The sequence below is a fragment of the Notolepis coatsorum genome (assembly GCF_963971535.1).
Source record: "Notolepis coatsorum genome assembly, chromosome: 5".
In the NCBI taxonomy this organism is placed as follows: Eukaryota; Metazoa; Chordata; class Actinopteri; order Aulopiformes; family Paralepididae; genus Notolepis; species Notolepis coatsorum.
This window is the reverse complement of record NC_140169.1, coordinates 202,995,143-203,015,230: the sequence shown is the minus strand read 5'-3', so window position 1 is coordinate 203,015,230 and position 20,088 is coordinate 202,995,143. Positions and strand designations below refer to the sequence as shown.

The following is a 20,088-nucleotide window of genomic DNA, read 5'->3' as shown; positions in this document are numbered from 1 at the left end:
CTCTACCATCTCACCTGTCTCCAGTGGTTCTAAACACCACCCTCTTCCATCTCACCTGTCCTCTCCAGTGGTTCTAAACACCACCCTCTACCATCTCACCTGTCTCCAATGGTTCTAAACACCACCCTCTACCATCTCACCTGTCTCCAGTGGTTCTAAACACCACCCTCTTCCATCTCACCTGTCCTCTCCAGTGGTTCTAAACACCACCCTCTACCATCTCACCTGTCTCCAGTGGTTCTAAACACCACCCTCTACCATCTCACCTGTCCTCTCCAGTGGTTCTAAACACCACCCTCTACCATCTCACCTGTCTCCAATGGTTCTAAACACCCCCCTCTTCCATCTCACCTGTCTCCAGTGGTTCTAAACACCACCCTCTACCATCTCACCTGTCCTCTCCAGTGGTTCTAAACACCACCCTCTACCATCTCACCTGTCTCCAGTGGTTCTAAACACCACCCTCTACCATCTCACCTGTCCTCTCCAGTGGTTCTAAACACCACCCTCTACCATCTCACCTGTCTCCAGTGGTTCTAAACACCACCCTCTTCCATCTCACCTGTCTCCAGTGGTTCTAAACACCCCCCTCTTCCATCTCACCTGTCTCCAGTGGTTCTAAACACCACCCTCTTCCATCTCACCTGTCTCCAATGGTTCTCGAACACCATAAGGCAGGTCTCCGGGTCAGCGATGCAGGGGCTGGAGGGGGCGGCGCTCCTACTCGACCGGCTCCCTGGGGCCCGCGGGTTCAACCTGCTCAGCCAACTCATACTGGAGGGGGGGGGGGGGGGTCAAAGTTCACAGGAACTCAACGGGATGAGGGGAGCAGAGGGGTTGGGAGAGAAAAGTGAGGGGTAGGATAAAGAAATGGGGAGGGGAGGGGATAGGAGGGGAAAGAGGGAGGGAGGGAGGGAGGGAGGGAGGGAGGGAGGGAGGGAGGGGGCACAGTCAAAAGGGAAGGGGGGGCCAAGAAGCAGTACAGATGTAGAGGGGTGAAGGGAGGGAGGGGGAGGAGGAGGTGTGGCGTGGAGTCAGTGTCACTCCGGGGGGGGGGGGGGGGGGGGGGGGGGGGGGAGATAGGAGTCCGGTCCGTGCGTCAGCTCTCCCTGCTGGGGCTCCCTGTCATCCAGTCTGCAGGCGGCACCACTCCATAGCCGGGGCAGAGGACCCACTCAGCACTGCACACACACACACACACACACACAGTTTTCAAGTTCAAGTTGTTTCATTTGTCACATAATATACTACATTACAGTGAAATGCTTGGTTCTGTATGAGCCCCCTGAGATTGTGCTTCATACAGTAAAAAAAAGTTAAAAGAATAAAAGACCAACCACTATACAAAATGATATACAATATACAAAACTAAAGTACAACCTAAAGTACAAAAGGCAAACAATGGGGCGGTCAAAGTTACTACAGAAGGGTAACCCTTCCATTGCCACGGGACAAAGGGTTAACCCTTTCACTGCCACACTACAGAAGGTTAAGCCTTTCACTATCACACTGCAGACGGTTAACGGAGTGTTTAAAGTGAGTGTGTGCAACAATGAATGTAGAATGGATGGGTTAAGAGTCATCGAGCGTCCTGGTGGCCTGAAGAGAGGGTGTTAACATCACAAGGTTTGGTTAGCGTGTGTCTTCAGGAGCGGAGACACTGGGGTATGCCAGCAAACAGTTACCCAACAATATAAATAATGGTAACGCCGTTACGCACCCGGGCTTTATCCGCAGCGCGTCGACAGCAGACTTTGTACGGCTGGCTTATGCTAGTACCCCCCCCCCCTGCGCGCCCAACAGCCCCGCATTAAACGGCACAGGATAGTGCTTAGCATTAGCCGTGCCATCTGTGACTCGAGGAGCAACAGGAGGTTCAGGTCTACATCTCTCAGACCCACTCCTATTCGAGCTCCGGGAAGCCGGCTACTCTCGGTCCTAGCTCCACAATGGTGGCACAGACTTCCCAGGAAGGACATGATCTCCCATGTCTATATTACTACCTAATATATTACTAACATCATGTCTCTACTACTATGCACTCAACACTGCAGCGCCCAACTTAATTTTTTTTAACTTACATTTGTATTAACATTTATAGACATACAACACTTAGACAATACTTACAATGACATCAATAACAACAATATACAAACATGGGCCCCTTGAATTTCTATAATACAGACCCCCATAAGAGGGACCCCCCCTCCCGCCATTCACCCCTGGAAATAGGGTTCCCCCACATCCCAGGTCCGTCCCACGCGAGCACTCAGCGACACGGGTCCCTTGAATTTTTTTTTTTTTTTTACTTATCTTTTTATTGATTTTCACCATGGTCCATATAAACAATATCTTGATTTCGCCTTCTGCTGTACAAATTGCATGATTCAGTTGTTAATAATTATTACTTAACTTAAAAGTTGCAGTGCAGAAGTATCATTACGTGCGTGAGGACCCATACAGTCAATAACATCCTATACTTTTTTTTCCCTAGACAAACAAAAACGATAACAAAAAATAATAAATAACAAAACGCAACAAGACAAAATTATATGTTACGGTACCTCTCCAATATATCTGCATTTACCATAAAGTAAACAAATAACCAAATAATATGTTGGGGTGCATCTTCCTGATACTCTCCTCCATTTACACAAGTTTCACTTAACAATTATCCCGAATGATCATTTCTATACACCTTAAACAAATGAAGGTCGTAACGGTGTAATGTACATTATCCATCTTTCCCATTTCTTCCTAAACTTATCCTGTTGCAACCTAAGAGAAAAAGTAATTCTTTCCATCTTAAAAATATCATAAATAATATCAATCCAATCATCCACTGTAGGAATTTCTGTTCTTAACCACTTTCTAGTGATGGCTTTCCTGCTGGCCGCACTTAATATCTGAAATATATATCTATCCCCATTTTCTAATGGCCTGGCGCCGAAGTATAGGCTTTCCAATTTAAATGGGATGTCCCCCTGGAATACTTTTTCAAAGATTGTATGGACCTCCCTCCAGAAAGGCATCAGCAAGGGACATGACCAGAATATGTGGTAATGATTTGCCTCTGAGAGGCCACACTGTCTCCAGCAGTTGGAAGATTTGGTATGGTGGCTCCCTTGAGCTGGAGTACTAAAGAACCTAATCAGGGATTTCCAACAAAATTCTCTCCATACTGGTGAACTTGATGTTTTCCATTGTATTTCACATAAATCCTCCCATTCCTCTTCTGTTATATTTAGGTTTCCCTCCCTTTCCCACTTCTGTTTTACATACAATGAATTACCTTTCGTCTGTTGTAATCCCTTATAGAGTCTTGAGATGGTTTTTTGGTTCGAGTTCGAGACATAAGCCCCTCTGAAGACTTTTAATAAAATATTTTCAGAAAGTGTTTGTTTACTTTGCTTCAGTAGTTGCTCAATATGGTGCCGAACCTGAAGATATCTGTAAAAATCTTCATTTTTCAAACCATGCTGCACCTTCAGATCTTGAAAGCTCTTCATTGACCCCTGATGTAAAAAGGTACAATATGCTGTTAGGCCTAGAGTCTCCCACCCTTTAAACCGTACGTCCATTCTTTTGGGTACGAACTCTGGGTCATACGCACACCATCTCAAAACTTTTATGGCTTCTTTTAAATTTTTTGGGGCTGTTACCTTACTCCACAACTTAAGTGGTAAACTAATCCATGGATTTCCCATCTCCCTTAAATCATTCATCAAAGCCTTATCCCCAATTGCAGCTTGAATTGGATACTCTGCTGTTACCGCCATCTCAATCTCCTTCCACCTGGCAAAATATTCTGGATTACACCAACACGTCATTGGTCTTAATTGAGCTGCAATATAATAGTCCTTCAAACATGGAAGTGCAACCCCTCCCCTGCTCTTTGCTAGTTGTAGACTCTTGTATCTAATTCTAGGTCTCCGCCCTTGCCAGATGTACCTTGAAATAAGTTTATCCCATTCCTGAAATTTTTGGTCAGGTAGGTCTAGAGGGAGGGCCTGGAACAGATAGAGTAATCTCGGCAAAATATTCATTTTTACCGATTCAATTCGCGATCCAAAATTCAGAAGAGGTATTGCATCCCATCTCCTTATGTCTTCTTTAATCTTTTGATTCAGGGGGAGGAAGTTAATGGTGAACAAATTTGACAAATCTTTTGGTATATTTACTCCCAAATATCTCATGGATTCTGCTTCCCATTGTAATTTAAATTTAGTCTTTATATTTCTTGAAGGGCTATATTTAAAACTAAGAATTTGCGTTTTCGTTACATTCAATTTATACCCTGAGAATGACCCATATTGTTCTAAAAGCAAAAATAACTGTTTAAGTGAATGTTCTGGGCTTGATAAATACACTAATACATCGTCCGCAAATAAGGACATTTTTTGTTCTCCCCCCTTCATATCTATCCCTTTAATATTTGTATTCTGTATAATCCACTGACTCAGGGGTTCAATAAAAATTGCGAACAATAAAGGACTAATTGGGCAACCCTGCCTAGTCCCGCGTTCTAGTCCGAAGGAACTAGACACTGTCCCATTTATCTTAATTCTTGCTCTTGGTTTATCATAAAGAGCCTGTATTGTTTTAATAAAACTGCTATGGAAGCCAAATGTATCCAAAACCCTGTATAAAAATGACCAATTCACACAGTCAAAGGCTTTTTCGGCGTCCAGCCCCACCAACACTGCCTCTAGATTATGCTCTTTTATATGATTAATTACATGTAAGGTCCGTCTGATGTTGTCTTGCGTTTGTCTTTCGCGGACAAAACCTGTCTGATCTAGGCTGATGATTTGTGGTAAAAGTCCCTCTATTCGCTTTGCCAGTATATGCGTAAAGAGCTTATAATCTTGGTTGAGAACACTTATCGGCCTAAATGAACCACACTCAGATGTATCCTTTCCCTCTTTTGGAATCAGTGAGATTACCGCTTCCCTCCAGGAGGGGGGTATTTTACTCTCCTGAAGGACCCAATTAAAGGTGGATTTCAGCACCGGCATCAGCGAATCTTTCATTAATCTGTACCACTCTGAAGGAAATCCGTCAGGTCCCGGGGCTTTACCTGGTTTGAGATGAGCTATGGCCGCACTAATTTCTTCCTCCGATATTTCAATTGCGAGCTGATTGCTCTGTTCACTGGTTATTTTTGGAAGATGAATTGTCTTAAAGAACTCCTCCATCTTTGTTTTGTCAAATTGGGGTTGGAAATATAATTTCTTAAAAAATGTTTCGAAACAGTTTTGTATATCACTTAGTTTGTGTTGCATAAGGTTAGTCAGAGGGTCTTTAATTTTATGAATTGAATTCTCCGCCTGTTGTTTTCTCAGTTTATACGCCAACAGTTTACTTGCTTTTGCCCCCCCTTCATAGTATTTCTGTTTTGTAAATATCAACTTTCTTTGAATATCTTCTGTATAAATCTCATTTATTTCATTCTTTTTCTTATTTATTTGTTCTCTAATTATCCGGTCTACTGTGTCTTTATGGTTTCGTTCCAATTGTTTTAATTCTGATTGTATATAGTCATTTTTTTTTTTGCCGAGACCTCTTTAAATGAGCACTGTATCCAATTATTTTACCCCGCAGAACTGCTTTACATGCATCCCACAGTATCGGAGGGGAAACCTCTCCATTGTCATTCTGTTCCAAGTACTCTCTAATATCCACCTCAATTTGATCCTTCATATGATTCAGGACGAGGGTATTTAATCTCCACAACTTTTTTAATCTCCAACTTTCAACACCGTTTGATGATCATTGTTACTCAGCTGAAAAGAGTTGTGCACTTCCTGCTGACATGTGTCGTACTACATAACCTGTAAGTCGCTTTGGATAAAAGCGTTCGGCTAAATGACTAAATGTAAAATGTATATTCTCGAATATGGCGTGGGAGCGACAGGACAGTAATGGGAGCGTTCACAAACGAGAGGAGAAAGAGCACGCTGCCACCAGCAAGAAGGAACAAACACAACCTGCTTTTAGAGGAATTAGAGAGAGAGATCCTTGTGATGGTGCTTTAAAAATGGAAGTATCAAAAATACACAAAATCATATCATACATTGGTATATGTTTTGGGCTCCTGGGGGGTCATCAAAGCAGGCTGAAGCAGGCTATTCTCGCTCCTCGCTCCACAATGGTGGAACAAACTTCCCACCAGTCGGGACAGACGAAACCGGCCCAATTTCCCCCCGTCGACTAACACACCTCTGCGATCAATATGTGTAATAATAATAAAAGAAACAAACCTTCTGTCTTTTACTATTATGTATTTTACCACTATCTACTATCCCTCCCTATACTACAACCTACCATGCTAATATGTCTATATAATTTTTTTTTAATGCTTGCTTATGCCTGTATTATTTTTTGCACTTTGAACTGCAACCTCTGTATGAAAAGTGCTATACAAATAAAGTTATTATTATTATTATTATTATTATTATACTACTATACACTCAAGTTCGACACTGCTAGACGAACAATGCCACTTACCCGTAGCTGCCAGAGACATACCCCTCCTGCTGACTTGTTCACAATTTCTAAGTCACTTTGGATAAAGGCGTCGACTAAATGACTACATGTGAAATGTGAATGAGATTTCAGAGATTAACGGAGACAGCAGGATAATGAGAGAGAGAGAGAGAGTTGGGAGAGAGAGATTGAGTTGGGAGAGAGAGAGAGAGAGAGAGAGAGAGAGAGCCAGTAAGCAAGCAAGAGTCTGCAAGGGGTGAAAGGGAGAGAGGAAAACAACACTAATAAACTACACAAGAGCACAGACTAATCCAGTCAAGATTAAACACCAATTTCAACAACCGTACGCACTAATCTTCCAATTTCCTACCGTTAGACTTCTAATTACTAGTGACTCCTCGAGTCGGGTTAGGCGTGGATGAGTTATCAGCCATGTGATCACAGGTGTTCGTTGCTAAATACATGGTTAGCTGGTTAGATGCACAACTTCCACCGCATCCCATACATACAAGAGACTGTACATACTGTACACAAGACTTATTTGTGGTGTGGTGGCCAACCGTGATAATGGGACACTGATAGTATTTACATGGTACCGTGCCGCCATGGTGCGTACAGACAGTCTATATAAATACACCATCTATGTGTATTTCATCTATGTGTAACCCCCCTGAGCCTGCCACTACCACAAGCACCCTAAGAACCTGTGGGAATATGAGCTCTAATTAGGGATGTCCGATATTATCGGCCGATATTGGCATTAAAATGTAATATTGGAAATGATCGGTATCGGTTTAAAAAAAATAGCAAAAAGAAATATATATATAATTAAAATTGATTTAACCTTTATTTACCCAGGCAAGCAAGTAAGAACAAATTCTTATTTTATTTATTGTCAAAAGTATGCATAATGTTGTGTTAATTCCACGACAAGAGATATGTAAGGGATAATGTATAGGACTCCCTGGAAGAAGAGATCTTGTATCTCAATGGGACATTCCTGGATAAATAAAGGATAAATAAATACGAGGTCATTGTCGCAAAATAATTGACCTTCACTGCGTTTCTAAACGCAGTGAAGGTCAATTATTTTGCGACAATGACCGAGTATAGCTATACATTATCCCGCTTATTACATGGCTAACTTACTAACAATATACACCCAATTAATTTTACACCAAGACGAGATCAAATGCAGACGCAGTTGTTCTGTGGCTCCTCTGTCATCATCGCCGGCAGCCGGCAGGTCTGTGGTCTGATTGCACTGATGAGTGCAGCTGTGCATATGCTGAGCAGCTTTCGTGACTGCGACCAAAATGCTTGATTGTGATTGGTCAATAGCGCTCCGTTACCCGTATCAGCGGTCATTATTGCGCGTTGCCCATGGCAGCGGTCAGTTATCGAGAAATAATTCACCGCTGTCAGGGGCAACCGAGCGCTATTGACCAATCACAATCAAGCATTTTGGTGAATGTTAAAACGCCATGTAATAAGTAATGTTAATTACCTGAAATTATTCCGTTTTGGGGGGGGGGGGGGAGAACCCTGCATATATCGGTATCAGTTGATATTGGTATCGGAAATTAAGAGTTGGACAATATCTGTATATCGGATATCGGTAAAAAAGCCAATATCGAACATCCCTAGTTATAATATAATATCTGTTGGACTGCCAGTGTCTTCTGTTGTTCTTTCACACTTCACTGTTAGAAAGGCGCTGCAGGAGGATTTCAACTTCAATATATCATTGCAAATTCAATGTCCAGGGGGGGGACCCGGGACGAGGGAAGCGGACAGGCATCCTTCCTTCTCAGCCTCCACCCTGGCCTTTTCCCAAAACTTCCTGGAACGTCCTGTGACGTCCTATTTCCAGCACTAGACACAGCAGATTGGTCCGTTATTCGATTATGATGACGACATCATCTCCGTCACTGGGCGGGGTACCTTGAGAAGAAACAAGTAGAACCCAGTGGGCCCACAACGAAAAGAAGAATTTTTATAAATAATACAGACTTTCAGGGGCGGCCAAAACAAACTTTGAGGGTGAGGAGGATACCAGACCTGCTGGTCTTCAGTGTGCGTGTGGAGGTCTGAGGGGTGAGTCACCATTCCAGAGCACACACACACACACACACTCCTCACTCTCTGGTTCACACAGAGAGAGAGAGGGACTCACTGGTTCCAATTACAGTTCCACTCCTATGTGAGTTTGTATTTATAGCTGAAGCCTATAGTCGGGCTCCTCAGCGCAGAGAGACACCTTCACTCTCTCTGTGAGATCAGCAAACCACAGCTTCCATTAGAAAATAAAGCCTGCTTCCTTCCACAACTTACTTATCACTATGGTGACTGTCACCGCCCATCACTGATGGCTGTTAGATTCTTAGGAGGAAAGAAAGAAAAGAAAGAAAGAAAGAAAGAAAGAAAGAAAGAAAGAAAGAAAGAAAGAAAGAAAGAAAGAAAGAAAGAAAGAAAGAAAGAAAGAGAAAGAAAGAAAGAAAGAAAGAAAGAAAGAAAGAAAGAAAGAAAGGACTTCAACTGGACTCTGTCAAACATTAATTGCAAAACAATCCCGTCTACATTTCCTCAAAGGCTATAAAGAATGTCTAAAGTCCACATTGTTTGATACAGCTTGGTAACATCCCCAGGCTACAGCCCTTCAACAACCTATGCCTAAACAAACACAATATATTCAGAGCAGTCTGACCTTAGACACCTACCAAGCCCACAAGTGGCACATTAAGTCTAAACTGAGAACGAGAAAGGTGCTGCATGTTGGTGGACGACCTGTATCCGAGTGATCGTGACCTTTGAGCGCTGTATTGTGACTGAAGTGTCACACGCACAGCACCAAAAAATAAATGCGATGAGATTGAAAAAGACGATTTTCATTGTACTGAATCTTTAAGCCCTCTCAGGGCTCAGTAGCACCCACCAAAATGTAAGGAGCACCAACAATATACCGTACTTTTCGCACTATAAGCCGCACCTGACTATAAGCCGCAGCAGCTAAATTGAATGATGTGTACATATATAAGCCGCACTGGACTATAAGCCGCAGGTGTTTTAATGTTTAATTACCATATGTAAGGGTTTGTGCACAGAGGGGATTGTCAGGAAAAAGATGGCTGTTTGAGGAAGCTCCCATTTATTAACATTTCAACAAACAAGTTGCATATTTGCATAACAAGTGTTACCATTTAGTGCAATAGTATACTAAAAAAAGCAATATTTCGATTTTTACATTTTCGGGTTTGGTCCACATATAAGCCGCACCGTTATATAAGCCGCAGGGTCGAAAAATGGGGGAAAAAGCCGCGGCTTATAGTCCGAAAAGTACGGTATATGCTCTGCACTGCCGACCTGTACACTTTTACATTTGAACTGGGTATCTAGCCATGGATGTACCGGTCCTAGTCTACAGCATAAGGGACAATAACTTGACATCTCATTGGTAAATTATATATATATATATATATATATATATATATATATATATATATTGGTAAATACTTTAGCCTAAATAAAACTAAATTGCCACAGCCACCACAATGAGATATTTGGCTGGACAAGCTGGACATTATTGCACTTCCTCCTCTGAACTTCCTCTTTGGGCCCCCATGCAGTGTGTCACTGTAATACTGTGGTCACTTCACCCCCCTGACCCGAGGCCATTTCCAGGTCAATTCAGCACAGCTAGCGGAACACACAGCCTCTATGGATGTAAATTTACCCAAAATATTAGAAGTGTTGTTGCTGTGAAAATGATGACTAAATCCCTTTGACACCTTTCCCTCTGGATGGCAACAGAATCAAACCATTGCAGTTATTCAATCGGCTTCCTTGAAGAGATAGCGGCCACAGACTATGGAAGTGTATTGCTGCCACACCAGAAACAGAAAGATCAGTATCACGTTATATAACGTGATAACTTATTGTTTTAACATAAAACGTTTCACGTTATAAACGTGAAATGTTTTATGTTAAAACAATAAGTTATCACGTTATACTGATATTTTTTTCTGTTTCTGGTGTGGCAGCAATACGCTTCCGTACAGAGGTTATCTCCTCTGTCCTGATTCTCCTGGACCTGTCTGCAGCCTTCGACACGAGTCGACCATCAGATCAGATCCTCCTCGCATCCCTCGCAGGAATGAGAGTGACTGGCTCTGCGCTGGCATGGCTGACATCCTGCGTCGACGACCGCTCCTACCAAGTATCATGGAGAGGGAACTCTGGGTAACATTATTACGTCTCATGCCTTCTCGTCTCATTGCGATGACGATGATACTCGACTCTTCCTCTCCTTTTCCTCCCTCAGATTATCCATGTCTCTGAGCGAATATGAGCATGTCTCTGAGCAGCCCGTCTGTCCGACATCTCCGCCTGGATGACGACCACCCACCTCAAACTGAACCTAAGCTAAACAGAATTGCTTCACCTGCCAGCCAAACCCGCTGACCGACCTTTCCATCACAGTGGAACATGTAGCCGTGGCCTCCTTGGTGTCGTCCTTGACGATCGGCTGAACTTCTCCGCTCACATCGGCCGCAATGACCAGAACCTGCAGATTCCTCCTGAGCAATGTAAGAAGGATCCACCCCTTCCTGACGAAAGAAGCCACTCAACTCCTTGTCCAATCAACAGTCATGTCTCACCGTGACTACTGCAATGCAATGCTCGCTGGTCTACCGATCACCGCCACCAAGCCTCTTCAACTCATCCAGAACGCAGCCCGTCTGATCTCCTACCAAAGTCAGCCCATATTACCCCACTTCTTTAGGTACCTGCACTGGCTCCCCATCGCTGCACGAATTCGCTTCAAGGTCCTCGACCTGGCATATCACACAGCGAAGGGAACGGGTCCCCGCCTACCTCCGGTCAATGGTCTCCAACTACACACCCTCAAGACCCCTCCGCTCTACATCCTCTGACCACCTCAGACCCACTACTATCCAAGCTCCCAGAGGGTCATCAAAGAGAAGCCGCCTATTCTCGGTTCTCGCTCCACAATGGTGGAACAAACTTCCCACCTGTTAGGACAGCGAAACCCAACCAATCTTTTGCCGTCGACTAAAAACACAATTCTTCAATCAAGATCTGAAATGAAGAAAAAAAGTAAAATAATAATACACTAACCTTCTTACCGTCTTATACTATAATGCACTCTTCCTACTATATTAATAATATTAGTACGGTCTAGTACTAGTAAAGTAATGTCTTTACTACCGTGTGCACTCAACACTGCAGCACCCAAGTTTCAGCACAGTTTGATGATCATTGTTACTCAGCTGTAAGATTTGTACCCTTCCTGCTGACAGAACTTGTAAGTCGCTTTGGATAAAAGCGTCAGCTAAATGACTAAATGTAATCTACACAGGTTGCCATGATTGACCTGTCTGTAGTTGTAAAGCATACAGAGTTAGTCAACAAACAAGTAATGAAACCGGTTTGTTACAATCGAGTTTATTTGAGTGGTTCAGAAACATCCACAGCAACTGGGACAATTTATTTAACACCTGCTAGCACAGGTTAGCCAATGTTCATCTCCCATAGCAACTAGGGGTGTAACGATGCATCGATTAATCGAAATGCATCGAATGTGACGATTTAACTGCATTGATTTGAAAATGTTAGAATCGATTATAATCTAAATTTAAAAAAAAGATTTTAAAACGTTCTTTTTTTTATGTTTTTTTTTTTTTACCTATAGATTATTCATGCTGATAATCAGTTCCCCCAGCCATATTTGTGTATAAAAAAAATGTTGGGGAATTAACTGATAGAAAATGTATTGAATCGAATCGTGGTCAAATGAAGAGATTCCATGATGCATTGAATAGTTGCCTGAAGAATCGTAATCTAATTTAATCGTTGTGAGGTCGCATCGTTACACCCCTAATAGCAACCGATCACACTGGTCCCATGCATTGTTGTTGTTGAAAGCTTTGTGTAATATGATTCAATGATCAGAGGTCCACACCCCCTCAACATACTGAGAGTTGGCTGTGCTCAAGAGAGGGTGCACTAAAAAACGAAACAAATTAAATTATACGTCTGAAGTTGAAGAAAATTACACATTCCACAAAAAGCTTTTTCTTTAACATCATTGTACTGGTTCTTGATATTAAATCAAGGGATCTTAAAACTCTTTCAGCCTGGGAACGGATCTGTATTGAATAAATCTCACTCTGGTACCCAGTCTTATCAAACTGGACGTCTCGTTCGTTCGTATCATGTGGAGAATCGTCCCATTTGGGGTCTCGGAGCTGAAGGGATGTAGCCACGCCTTGCCGATAGTTCACGGTGACTGGTTAGTGCACTAGCGACTGAAATCCTTTGCTTGAGGGAGATCAGACCGGATCAGTGGAATGTACAAGTCCCCCCCCCCCCCCCCTCCCTCTTGGTTGATCTAACTCGTCACATGAAAGTTGAACGCCTGGATAACGAGGGGTAGTAATCTATCCATGTTCTGTGACTCAAGACGACCCTCTCAAACCAAAGTAGGGTCGTGGTGTGAAAGTGAACGTGGCAGCAGCGATGTGAGGGAGGAGACATGTGAAAACATACTCCTCGTCCACAACCTAGATATTGGCAAAGGGAAAAAAAGATTTGAGTTCATTATTTTTTCCATCTGAACCCAAAACAATTGATAACAATGGTGACCGGGGGGGGGGGGAGGTATGTCCGTTTTTTTCTCTCTCCATATTATCACAGTTTGAATGTTTAAGAACATATTTACTGTAACAGCTAACAGTTATAGTATCTTAGTCTAAATAGTAAAAACCTTTGTTTAAAAAAATAAAAATAAAAAAAAACTAGTACCCGACTGCCAAAGTGTTAAAAATGCAGCCGGACTTTAGACTGGGGTTTTCTCAGTTTTTCTCTGCTCTGAGACTTGAGGTTTAACTATATTCAAATAAGCATCTCTTCTTCAAAATATTTTCACACATCATTTGAAAGCTTTACATTCTGTACTTTTCACAATCTGTAAAAAAAATCTGAAAAGATTACAAGGGAGACTTGTGCCACAAACTGCTGGGCTCGGTCACAATATTGTATCCATCACAACAGCAGTGTTGTGTTCCTCCACCCAGCCACTGCCTCTGCAGACCACAGCAGCAGCAGCAGCGGCAACAACATGACTGCTGAACTTGGCTGGGGGACGAGCTCCGAGAGCAGAAAGTAGGTTATCGTAAGGCCTCACATCGGCGACATGCACCAACCGGCAGGAAGCGAGAGAGCGAGAGAGCGAGAGCCAAGCGTCTATGAATAACTAACCGTCGTACCTGAGCACTTTGCTTCGCAGCGCGGAGTCTAGACCTTCACGCCGGCTCTGGTCCACGAGGAGGGAGATCCTCAGCTCATGTCCCCCAGCTGTTGCAGACGCTCGCTGGGGTGATCGGCTTCACTCGAGAACCGCTTATCTGGGGGAGCGAACAAGAAAATGGGCTTTTCAGTTTTTATGACATTGCCAATGCATCCCTGTGCCTCACTGCATCACTGAGCACAGGGTGACAGTACCATCTTCCTGGACTTACAATTTTACACTAAATGTATTTCTGTATATTTTTCACTGTATATTTTATATTAGAATGTAACATAGGAAATGTATATCCCAGATCGTATTTTATTCTTAGGCTTATTTGTATTCTCATTCGTGACTTTTGTTTTTGTCTACCCAAATGTTTACCGTGAGCGATTTGTAGTGCCAGATTTCCCTTGGGATGCATAAAGTATTTATAATTCTATTCAGTGTTGGTACTGTACGACACAGGTCATGTCTTGTAGAGAGGTGGAGTGAAAGTTTCCATTACATGTTGCAGCTCTATTGCTAAATGCACAAGGGAAAATAACAAATCATTACTTATGAACATAGACAACCGCAGGCCGTTTTATTGTATATATTTTTCACATGGTAAATGGACTGTATTTATAGAGCGGTTTTATCCAAAGCATGTTACAACTTATGCCTCACATTCACCCGTTCACTCACACACAATCACAGATGGTGGAGGCGACCATGCAAGGTGCCAATCTGCTCCTTGGGAGCAGTTAGGGGTTAAGTGTCTATACTTGTGAATACTTTGGGCAGCCGAAGTGTAACTGAGGGGTACAATTCCCTGACTGTATTGAGAGTATGGTATTATTAAACCACTACTTAGTTATGTACTTTAATTACTGGCCATACAGTACACGGTATATATGGTGAACACCCACACAAGAATACTTCAATGACACTAAAGTTCTATTTTGAGGGATTTATTATTAAGCAAGCAACGATAAGTTACAATATGGAGAATTATGAATTGCGCTTATATGGCGAAGAACACTTAAGTAGGTCAAGAGCGTAAGTCCATGAGCATATTAAGATGGGTATAATTGAATACCACCTGTAGCATAAGAATTACATAAGGCACACTCGTAGTCAGCTGGAGATACTAAGGGGTTCCCTCCGGTTGTAAGCCAGCAGGGGAGAGGAATGTTCGAATGCAAAAGTCTGGATCAACGAGGAATCAATAAGCTCCAGCTACGGGAGGCGGTACATATACTCCCCTCGATCGGCAGACAAAAGCAGCAGCTATAATCCAAGTATGCACGACAGCATGGATGAAAGCCAGCCAGCCTCTTCAAGTCAAGTCAAGTCAAGTCAAGAGTTTTAATTGTCACGGCATACAGGTATACAATGAAATGCGGCTGGTCTTGCCCGCGACGATGTGCAATACAGTGGTACAACATATAATAGAATCCAATAAAATACAGTGGTACAACATATTAATAGAATCCAATAAAACAGTGCAATAAACAGGTACATGGTGTGCCATCTCGGTATCTGTACATTAGTATTTACAGAGCATATAGGACATGCTAGGTAGCTTTAGTAGTGCAATACACTGTTCCTGATGCTATACTAGATGCTATTCCTAGAGACGGGCTCGAGTGATGCTCCTCACGGGTAGATCCCACACAGCAGTGGGGTAGACGGTTCTCTGCTCCAGCAGCCACAGTACCAAAAGCAATATAATCCAGCCGGAAAAGGCTCTGCATTCGCTGGTGTAGATTCTCCTGTGCACGGTACTTCACATTTAACTAGGTCAAACTTGACGTTATTTCACTAAGCTCTGACACTTTTACTATCCTATTCGCACGCGGTTCTAAGTGCTCTATTTAGACGCAAGGTTGCTCACTTCACTTGGTCGTTGACTCGTGGTGAAGGCTTCAACTTTGGGATAAGACGATACGTTACTTTGAACGAATGATGAACTGAATGAACTGAACGAACTGAACGAAGTGCTGCTGTTTCCACCTGCGCCGTATTTATACGTAAGGTGAATTATCTAGTGCCAACCTCAGTTCTGTCTCGTATTACTGCGCAAACCTGGACATGTTGAGACAAGCCTTGGCGGTGGCTTTGAACTCGCCATTGGGGGTATGGTCGTTGGCGCCTAGGGGTCGCTGTCCAATAGGAGAACGAATATTATGGTCTGGCTTGTACCTAGGTAAAGGGATATTCCGTGTATATATACAAAGAATATACAAGGGATATCAGACGATATACAAATATTATACAATATATCTCAAGTAATAAATATATATATTCGGTTTAATCTGACCCTTTGTAACACGAAGAGTGCTTCCACGTTCGAGTTTTGTGCTCTGATTGGTCATGTGACATGTGCGCCAATCGTGGGACAGCAAGTTCTGCGCCTATTTCCGGGTCTAACAGCCTGCAAACTACCTGGCGTTCTATCGCCATGCTCTAAGACAAACTCTAACCTTAACCGACTTCGAACGAGCGCCTAAGCTTAACCACTGTAGAAACTTGCGGTCCCACGATTGGGCGTACATGTCACATGACCAGAAATGACCTGGCCAATCAGAGACGCGGAAACACTCTTCGGCTGCCCAAAGTAGTCGGAGGAGTCGGAATCAAACCGGGAACATTCAGATTACCAGCCCACTCCACGTCCTGAGCCACTCCTGAGTCTCCCCCCCACATGGACACACTGCAAAGCCAAAGCAAGAGGTCAGGTTTTGTTGCTTAATTATGGGATGCTTGAGTTAAAGGTCCCATATTATACTTTGTTTCAACAAGTTTCTATTGTTGAAAATAACTCTATCAGCCTCTAATCCCCCTCTGTTTCAGTCCTGTTCTCATCAGGCCGTTTCTGTAGCTTTAAATGCAAACGAGCTGCTTCTTCCCACGCGTGCCTCCAACTCCCGACGGCGCACCTGGCTCACGGAATTCAGATCGAACTGTCAAAACTAGGCGTTGCCAATCAAACATGATGATTTAAGATCCAGCAATTTGCATATCCTGTTTCTCAACTAAAATGCTGTCAGGGACATATTTATATAGTGAATGAATTCCGGTGGAAAGTTTACAAGCAGCAAGCAGTCTTCTTGAAAAACAAAGACACGCAAGTCAAGGACCACCCATGCAATGACGTATCAAAAATGTTATGGAAGTCCAAATGGCTCAAATCAAAAGACACAGTTTATACCTTCACAGTATTACAGCACCTAGATCTGCTTTATAATAAAAAAAAAAAAAAAATAGAAATCCCTCTTTCTACAATATGTGACGTTTTAAAACAGAACCAGGGATGTACACTGCGATGATATCGTCGCGAATTGCCCCTTTAATTGGCCGTTGCGATTGGTAAATATTATCTGGGGGCGGGCTTGCGAGTAGTGCTTTCAAGCCTTGGATTCGCATTTCACTCCTAAATTATCCAAGGCGTGTGATGACGCGATGACGTCACTCACGCGAGCTGAGCAGTGAGCACTCAGCAGGTATGATCAGCGGGAACAATCGACTGAGCACTCACTCTGATAGACTGGCTGACTGTCTGATTTAGCTATGAAGAAAAGTAAAGTTAGTATTGCTTCATATTTTCGACGCGTTGTTCGACCTCCTATAGTGAGCCGAACTGGACTGAACTCAGACACACGGAGAGAGATGTGGCATCTGCTCCTCCTCCAGCCCTCTCGCACCCGTGGCTGTTGTAAACACTGGGACCTCGGTGAGCCTGCCAGCCGGCTAGCTACTGATAGCTATCAACAAATGCTCCAGTAAGTCTAGTAGTGCATGATAGCTTGCGTTAGCTTACTGTTCAAAACGAAACGTCCCATTAACCTGTTCCACCCCACGGCCACGGTACCGACCCCTTTTTGACATTATTATCATATATTAGTATTTTTATGAGTGATGCAATAATTTAACGTTTTTAAAATCAAACGTTTTCAAGTATTATTATCACTACTATGTCACAAATACATGTAGAATGTAAAACGTTAGGTTGGCAATAGTTTAGCAATAGGTTAAAAGTGAGTTTATATCATTTTAAGTTTTTATTTTTCACTCGCGTTTTTGACGCTGAAGCGTAAATGGAAATGTTGAACCATGGGAATTGTAGTTTTTTTGCGGCCATTTTGAAGAGCGCCTCGCCAGCTATCTGCCAGCGTCGGAATTTCTCAAAACTACACTTCCCATGGTCCGCTATGGTCGTTCAAAGTTCGGCATTTGAATGAATCATATCAATAATTGTTATGATTCGCGATAATAAGCTACAAAAGGTAACGTTTTTGACAAATATTGAAACACAGTCAGTTTCTCCACACTATTGTAATCATGTAGGAATAATTAGATCTGAAATTAGTTACAAAATGATTACACTGTGGGAGAAATAAAAAAGTACAGTCGATTACATTAAATATCTGTATATGTTATTATACATGCCTGGTGATACTATATCCAAATTGAACTCGGCCATTTGAAAGATACTATATGTATATATATATAAATGTGCGAATTGGCTATAATAAGGTAATGTATAAGCATATATTCTATATTCTATAATAATATTTCAAATTGCATTGGTCCGGATGGGAGAATTCAGTACTGTATATACAAAACCTTCAATTTTATCATCTTCCCTTTATTAATTTCCTTAGATCTTTTGTACACATGATCTCAAGAGGGTACTGAATTAGCTCAGTGGCAGTTTTTTAAGTTTGGTCATTATTATCATGGTTTTATTCACTGTCAAAGATGAAAAGAAATCATAATTCATATTTTCCTTTGTTTCATCAGAATTTAAGCAAGCCTAGTAATAGACACAATATTTCTGACACTGAGAATACATTCATTGAGGTCCATAGATGTTCCTAGATACCAAGAATATGCAAATAGCCCTTGTAGAAGTGGAGCAATATTCCATTTACCATAGGTATACATTTTATGCAGATTTCACCTGGGGTGGAACAGGTTTTAAACTAAATAGTTCAGATAGCTCCGTCCTGATATCAATGTCTTATAACACTGAGTCGATGCGTATTCGAGCTGAGGGCACGCTGAATATAGTCAATAGGGAGCAGCTGCAGCGCCGGAGAATCCTGGCCGTAGCTGGAGGCTACAGTATAGGGCCCAGCTGCAGCTCCGGAGAATCCTGGCCGTAGCTGGAGGCTACTCAGTACACACAGACAGTGGAGCTGGTTGCATATAGCGAGCATTTAGACTTGTTGCGTGGTGGCGATGTCTCGCAGATAATACAACTACAAGTATGATTATATAATATATATATTTTATTAAAAAAAAATTATATAAAAACAATCGATATAAATAATGGTAAAATTGTTATTTAAAAATTTGCCCCTAAAAAATATTTTTTGCCCCTAAATTTCTCATTTAGGGGCAAGTGTGCCCCTAGTGAAAAAGCTTAGCGTACAGCCCTGAGAACCACCCTGTATAGTGTATAGGGAGGTGTAGTCTGACGTCACTTTGGACCGCCCGCAAGGTCCACCCGTATAGGGGTTTATCATTGGGCATAAAAGAAAATATTGTTTGGTTCCTGTTGGTTGTCAGTTAAGGCCATGGATAGATGGATTTATTTTATTTTATTTTTTATTAAATTTTTTCCCACGGCGACTATGGATAGGGAATTTCTTTATTTAATTAAAATGTTCACAACAACATGGATGCATGTACTCTGCCAGCATGTTTAATATCCATAATACTAAAGGTTTGACTAAGATTTTTATGAAACTTTATTGTAAAAAAAAAAAAAAGATTATAAATTGGGTCCCACCTATATCGGCAGGGTCGGTCGGCAACCGGAACCAACCCATTATTTTTGTTAGGCCTTGGGGAAATGGATTATCGGCTATTGTAACAATTCTGCCTCATGAACATTGGAAAGTTTTCCATTTTTGCACAAAATTTGTTCCCTTCTATCACTAACATTATTGTTTAAAAGTCCCATGCATTGCTATTCCTTGCACTATTTGGGCAACTTTACACAATTCCTGTGAGTCTATGGAACACATCTGTAAAATCTCTTTAAAAAAAATTCATTGTTTTATATTTTTAATCAAGTACTCAAAAGCAAATAATTTCGACCTCAGGATTTCATGCTGTTTGTGCTGGGCTCCGCCCATAAGCGCTTTGAGTGACAGTCACCCACACAGTCTGCGACTGGCAGACAGAGAGAGAGATGGAGAGATTGATGGGAATACTAATAAATTTCGCCGCGGGGGGCATAATCCCACGGGACAATGCATTGGTAACTTGTTTCTAGGGCTGACCTTCGAAGCTTT

At 42.3% G+C, this 20,088-nt stretch overlaps 1 protein-coding gene and 1 long non-coding RNA gene across 3 annotated transcripts in view; both read right to left on the bottom strand.

Annotated features, from left to right (window-relative positions):
- The window catches only part of fhip1b (FHF complex subunit HOOK interacting protein 1B), a gene marked incomplete at its 5' end in the record, with an annotated part of 54,275 nt that extends 53,502 nt beyond the window's left edge, over window positions 1-773 (bottom strand). For both annotated transcript variants that reach the window (XR_014619693.1, XM_084314751.1), the window contains one exon: window positions 645-773. Coding sequence is in view for 1 of the 2 variants with exons in the window: in XM_084314751.1 (XP_084170877.1) it covers window positions 645-773 (129 nt within the window). The remainder of the gene's footprint in view (window positions 1-644) is intronic.
- Window positions 774-1,092: 319 nt separating this feature from the next.
- Window positions 1,093-20,088, bottom strand: part of LOC311228101 — a 30,446-nt gene continuing 11,450 nt past the window's right edge. The window contains exons 2-3 of the long non-coding RNA XR_014619665.1: window positions 13,779-13,916; window positions 1,093-1,181 (exon numbers count right to left, since the gene is read on the bottom strand). This is a non-coding gene — a long non-coding RNA (uncharacterized lncRNA). The remainder of the gene's footprint in view (window positions 1,182-13,778; window positions 13,917-20,088) is intronic.